Here is a 6,784-nt window from a genome sequence, read left to right on the forward strand (position 1 = left end):
TAATATATTAGCTGGCTATCAGCTTCAGCGTTTTCAACTAGTAGTTTCAGCAATTTCAGCTATCAACTTGAGTGTTTTTAGCTAACAATTTCAACATCTTCAGCTATCAGCACTAGCATCTTCAGCTAACAGCACTAGCATTTTCAGCGGCCAAATTCAGCTTACAGCATTCACACTAGCAATATCGCAGGTAATGCTACTGTATATATTTAGTTTTTAGTTAGTTTAAAGCTAATGATGGTTAAGATGCGTGTTTTTTTTTACATCCAGTTTGCGCATGACCCGATTAGTCGACTAATTGGAAAAAATAATCGGTGATTTGTCGACTATTAAAATAATCGTTTGTGGCAGCACTAGTAGATGATAGAGATCTCTTCATTCCAGAAATCTCTTTATTTCAGACTGGAACACGTCAGTGACTTCATTTTTTCATCCCTTCTTGATTTTCTTGAGACGTAATGTTTATTTTTGGCCTGTTTTTCTTGATTCTCATGAAAAGATTTCTTAATTTATTCATTCAGCAGGTCTGACAGCGATCAAGTTTACAGTTCTCCGTGTCCCATATGGATCCAGAACCAACCTTCTAAATGTGCAATTCACCCACTAAAGACTAGAAATCAGTGATCAGTGTCTTCACACATTTGGGTTTTAGGAAAGTCCAGACAGCAGGTAGAAAATCCATCAGGAAACTGCAACAAAAGTAAAAACATACCAGGATATACCAAACTGCTTTTTTTTCGGCGTTCTTACCGACACACCGCAGCCTCTGAGTGCGGTTGTTGTCTCCAACGGCAGCCACCAGGGGCAGGAAGTGGACCTCACAAACCCCCCCGATGGCCTGCTCCAGCAGACGGCTGCCGCTTGGGCCGCCACGCCCCCCGCCCGTCAGACGGCCGTTACCTAGAAACCTCTCTGGTCCGGTCTGCCGGCGCTTCAGCTGGTTCTGACAGCGGCCCTTCAGAGCCAGCGTCAAACACTCCACACCTGAAGGTAGAAGACGGATGAGCTTGAGAAGAAGGTCGGTCCTTAGAGAGTCATGAGCTAATCATGAATGTAGAAGTTCCTGGAAGTCAGCTGGAGCTCATCAGAGAAGTTTGTCAAAGTTTAATAGTTTAAAAATTATGAGAAAGTTTATTGTTGTTTAAAAAAACTATCTTGTGTCGTATAAAACTTGTAGCCCCTCCCACAATGACTACAGGTCTCCTCACAAACATTTTGCGTTTATTTATGACTCCACTGTGTTCTAATTGTGAAAATGTTGATGGTTTATTCAAAAATTACATGTAAACACGTTTTTTGTCCAAAATTGTTCGACTGCAATGCATTGTGGTCTATATTCACTAATCTAGTGAGCATTGATGCAAGCTAATTTTTTGCAAAGACTTCTGGGAAATTTCTAGTGCACTCGATTTTGGAGTTGAGAGATTCGAACAGCACTAAAAATGGCGAACGCTCTATATAGTGATTATGTGGGGGATTCGGACACAACCTAAGACTTTAAACACTTCCAAAATACAACTTGGTTAAACAAACTGTCCTCCATAAAGTAGACTGTACTTACAATGATAAAAATAGCTAAAAATGTGACTAAAACCCTAAAAAAAATCATTGAGTAAATTAAATGGTTGAGTGATGAAATAATTGTAAAAAAACTGCTAATCCAAAAACTACATTTACTCACATGAACTAAAAGGTTAAATATTAGAGTACACGCTCATGATTGATCTAATGTCTCATTATGTTCTTGTTTTATCCTGTCTAAAGACTATGTAAGTTAGCTAGCATCATTGCTATAATACGACATGTTTTTAATGTCTTTTACTGTCTAGATAGAATAGAAGAGACATAAAAACACGAGCACAAAAACAAACAAAAGAATTAAAATATTTAAAAATTTGAGAATTAAAATTCACTGATGTTTCTTTTAAAGCTCAGTCAGGGAGTGTGACTGTCCCAAGGAGAAAAGAGTCTGTAGAGCACCGATGGGACTCTAGTTTGCTGCTCAATAAATGTTCATGAATGTACATTGTCCTGATCAAATTAAAACATATAAATGAATGAATTATTGTGTGCAGATTAACCATAACAAGGTTAGAAACAACACCAAACAGAACGTGACAATAAATGTTAAAATACAGAGAACTGTAATGACATGTTGAGCTGAAATGATCTTGATTGTGTAAATTAATGTTACCTGATCCTTAAAGAGGCTATAAGGCTCACAAAAAGAGTAAAAATAAACAGTAAAAGCTACTTTTTCAATGATAGAAACTATAAAAACACTATTACAAATTACCTGAAAAAGATTTTATTTAAAAAAAAACTATTAAAGGAAGAATTTACCTGAAAAAGTTTTTATTAAAAAAAATTATAAAAGGAAGAATTTAGTTTGCAGTCAAGTACAACTAAAAAACTGAAGTCCCAAAATAAACAATTTATTATGATGGAAAATTTGAATGTTTGCAAGAAAGAATCTGGTTTAGTTCAAATTGACCTAATATTTTAGATTATAGTTGAATTTTATGATGTAAATGTGAATTTCAGATCAGAAAATAACAAATGTTATTCCTGTTAATTTCAGGAGTTTGAGTCTCAGCAGGGATTTGTTTCGGATCTGAATTTCCATCATAGTTCCTGGAGAAGTTCCTCCTGAACTGTATTAGAGAGTGAAGTGTTCCTTTAGAGGCGATTAAAGTCAGATTCTTGGCTCTTCTGGACCTGCAGGATGAGATTTACTCACCGAGGTAAATCCCATCCATGTGGGAGCATCTCTTCTTCGTCACATTCACATCCACGTAGAAAAGAATCAAAGGATGCCCAAAGTTCTCCTCTGGGCTGGGGTCCAGCACCAGGACGGCGTCGTGAGCCGCAGAGGCGTGTGGGGGTCTCTGGTACCGGGGCAGACCCTCCCGGCGGTTCAGCGTTCGTCCGGCGCCGAGGCCCGACTGCAGCTCCGAGCCCAGCATCCCAGAGGAGTCCGGCAGGACGGCCAGAACTCTGTCAGAAGGACCTGGACCAAAGTCAAAGAAGAGACGGGTGATGTTGGAGACGAAGAAAATGATGAGCAAATTTTACAAAACAGTTTCAAAATAAAAGTATTTTAAAGGTTTTACTACTTTAATCTCAAAACTTACTAAAATAAATGTAAAAAGTGAAACATTGGATCAATTAACAAAAGTTCTGTCATTTCTAACATTTAAAATGATTAGTTTTTAGATTAAAGATTAAAGATTCAGATTAAAAGTTGGAGTTGATGGTTTACTCAACTAAAAAATTAATTTGATAAAAATGTAAGAAATTACAGAACTTTTGCCTGTTGATCAAATGTTTTACTTTTTTACAGTGTATTTGGGGACATTTTGGTTAATAAGATTATCAGAAGTGCATTTAAGCAATTACAAAATAAAAGAAGCTGAAAAGACATTTATAAAACTTTAAAATTGTGTTTAAAAACATAAAGGAATTTATTTTTTAATTAAAATATCAAAAACCAAAAAATGGGGAAAAAAATTAGCCTAAAAAATAATATAAAATAAAAATTTAAACAGTAGAATTTTAACTTAATGTTTGAAGTTGAAGTAAAAAACTTTGCAGGAACTTTGCAGGAACATGAGACTTTAAAAAAAAGTTTAAATTTTTGATTTGAATCAACAAAATAAAGGCGATATATCAGTTTGTATGACTAAAAGAAGATTTTTGCTAAAACAAAACTTCCAAACAATTCATGTTAAAAAAAGTTCTAACGAAACAAGAGTCTGTCAAATAAAATTAATAATTTCAATAAATACACAACTTGAAAAATGTTTAATTTTAATAAACTTTTCATTTTTTATTGCGTTTCTGGTTATTTTTTCTCCTTTAGGCTTTCCATACATTTGTTAATTCTTGGAGCTACACTTTAATTATTCAGTCATTTCTCTTCGATCAACACACTTCCCCGCGCGCGCTCGTGCTCAGGTGCGCTTACCTGCCGCGGCGCGCGGCTCCGACGCGTACACGGCCACGGAGGACGGCGGCAGGTAGGCGAGCCGCCGGCACTCCGCCTCGGACGCGGACGAGCGGCGGAGGCAGCGATCCAACTGCTCCCACTGCAGCGACTGCAGACCCGCGCGCACCCAGCGCTCCAGGCGCGCGGAGGCCGCGCCGCGTGCCGAGCGCGCGAGGAGGACGGCGCCGAGGAGCGCGAGGAGGCGCATGCCGGACGCTGCTGTGGATTCAGCCGCAGATCGGAGGAGTCGGTTCTTCTTCTACTCCTGCTGCTCCTCTGTCACCATTTCACAACTTTATCAGCAGATTTGTGTCAATAAAGTGCATCCGCTCCTCAGTTTATTATCTTTTCCTCGCAGAATTTGTTTTTAGATTAAATCACTTTAGTTTCTTTTAACTCATCCTCACCAATCCTTTTTCCTGGGAGGATGCAGGAGTCCAGAAAAACGCCTCCGCTCCTGTGATCCGGATGTTTATGGAAAAATATTTATTAAAAACTTTTTGAAACAAAATGTTCTTGTTTGTCCTGCAGATCCTCTGCAGCTCAGAGAAGCGGAGCTGCTGATGCTCCGGTTCAGGCTGCAGCTCCTTTTATCTGCATCGCGCGCGCGCACGCACGGTCAGGTGCTGACAAGTCCAGGAGGATGGACAGAATAAACGAGGAAGAATGACGAGATAAATAGTTACGATTTTTTTTAAAGATAGGCAGGAAATTAACTTTGAAAAATGAAATAAAAAAATTAAATAAAAAAAACAAGAAGAAATTGTTGACTTTAATGTCAGAAAAAATAAATGTCGTTGTACATGTGAAAATGACTGCAATAAATCATTTTATTCCATTCTTTTCAAAATAAAAGCATAATGGAAGCTTCTGAATTAATATAATGAAATAAGAGTATAAAGAAGGAAAAAGTTAAAAACTGATAAAAGAAAACTTTAGAAAGTCGAGAACTTAGAAGACAATCTTGAGAGTTTGTTTTTGGCGCCATCTACTGTTCAAATAGAGGTGGTGCAACAAACATCCTAAAATGAAAATAAAACACAAAAAATCAAAACTTTTACAGAGGTTGTACCAGAATCCTCTAACTACCTTTTACTTATGTGTTTTGCGTTGTATACATTACTTTAAATGTAAATATTCTATAGGTGTTATATTTATAGAATACAGTGACGGGCCGTGCATTTCACACCTAGGCCTTCAGTAGTGCTCCATCTGAATCAATCCAACCCTCATTAACTATTTTATGGCAATAAAACTTCTACTGCAGGTAAAGCTGCCACACACACACCAAAAGCATCAACAATAACCTGATAAAATTTCAATATTATGTAGGGAGATAGCAAAATTTTACTCACCAAAAATCCAGATTATTTAAACACAAAATCCATCCTTTCTATCCTCAAGAAGATTTCAATCACTCTGTCGTGCAGAATCCATGCGTTTCACAGATGGAAAGTGTTCCGTGGCTGTGATAAGCTGGAAAAAGCTGCATGCGGGAAATGTTCTGGTATTCCTGAAGCCTCTTGTGGTCCAGGAGGGAGACAAACATCAGTTTTTGTGATCGATCAAGGTCTGTGTCTGGAAAATAATATTGTCGGTAGTGCGCGCGAGGATTTTGCGCTGCACGCGCCCGCGGTGCGTTCAGGGGCCTCGTAGATTTCCTCGTATCAGCTTCACTCCCGCTCAACGGAGTCACGGAACTCCTTTACCCGTGCCAGACAAAACTGTGCCACAACTTTACCCAGACATTCATTTTCCACCAAAAATCAGACGATGAGACGCTTTCCACTGGCAAAATCTTCAAACCCGACACGCCGCTCCTCGGCACCTGTGTCCGTCACATAACGCAGAACCAGAGCGAGCTGCGAGCTGTCCAATCAAAGCTCGTGAAAATGATGACGTTTCCGAGGGCCCGCTAGCTGGCGTTGGAGTCGCCTACTCCAAATCTGATTGGTTGAAGCAACAGTTTGGTCGACAATTATTTTATGCTACAGGGCCCGCAAAACTGATTGTGAAGGCCTCCGGGCAGATTTCTTTGACCCTAGCAACAAATGGTGCTGCAATGTGATTGGTTAATGCTTAAATAGGAAAATACACGTCTGGAAGCAGCGCAACCAGGGAGACAGCAATGAAAGGACGAAGACAGAGCATTTGGAATTATAGAATACGTATTCACGGAAATAAATAATAATTAATATCAGTCTGTGATTCAGATATTTTTAGGCCAGCAGAGAAGGCCTTGCAGGCCCTGACGGCCCGCCACTGATAGAATACAAATACTCTCTAAATATCCTATATGTTGTCTTTTAACAGTCTCTCCGGTAGGTAAAAAAATAGGTCAATTTTAATGTTTTTTTTTCCTCTTCAGTCATTATTTAAAAATATCTCTCATTTTTATTCTTATTTAGTTTAATATTTTTGTGTCACAATCTGTACAGTAATAGGAAGTAGATATATATAGTTCTTATTTAGCCCACTTCTTATTTTATTTCTGCCTTTTTTATGACAAAACTTTAACTCTAAATGTACTTTGAAATAATGGAAAAACATAATAAACCATAAAATCAAGTCATAGAAGGAAAGCTTTCAGTCAACCTAATTCAATTTTTTCTTTAAGAATGTATAGTACCTAGATGATTTTGTAACCTAATAAATATTTTTGTGGACAAACTATAAATTTGAACATGCTCCAAACTTAAACTGATTTTTTGAGCTTTTTTAGGGAATTCTTTATTAATAGCTTTTTTAATCATAAAACTAAGCAATACATTTACAAATGTGTATATATTTTTGTTC

The 6,784-nt window shown here is 37.9% G+C and overlaps 1 protein-coding gene across 1 annotated transcript in view; it reads right to left on the minus strand.

Moving 5' to 3' along the window:
* The window catches only part of si:ch211-67e16.11, a 13,312-nt gene extending 8,041 nt beyond the window's left edge, over positions 1 to 5,271 (minus strand). Inside the window, exons 1-3 of the mRNA XM_024286762.2 lie at positions 3,968 to 5,271; positions 2,741 to 3,010; positions 751 to 984 (exon numbers count right to left, since the gene is read on the minus strand). Coding sequence (XP_024142530.1) covers positions 751 to 984; positions 2,741 to 3,010; positions 3,968 to 4,196 — 733 coding nt within the window. The 5' untranslated portion in view covers positions 4,197 to 5,271. The remainder of the gene's footprint in view (positions 1 to 750; positions 985 to 2,740; positions 3,011 to 3,967) is intronic.
* Between the last annotated feature and the right edge of the window lie 1,513 nt (positions 5,272 to 6,784).

This window comes from Oryzias melastigma, linkage group LG21 (assembly GCF_002922805.2).
Source record: "Oryzias melastigma strain HK-1 linkage group LG21, ASM292280v2, whole genome shotgun sequence".
Lineage (NCBI taxonomy): Eukaryota > Metazoa > Chordata > Actinopteri > Beloniformes > Adrianichthyidae > Oryzias > Oryzias melastigma.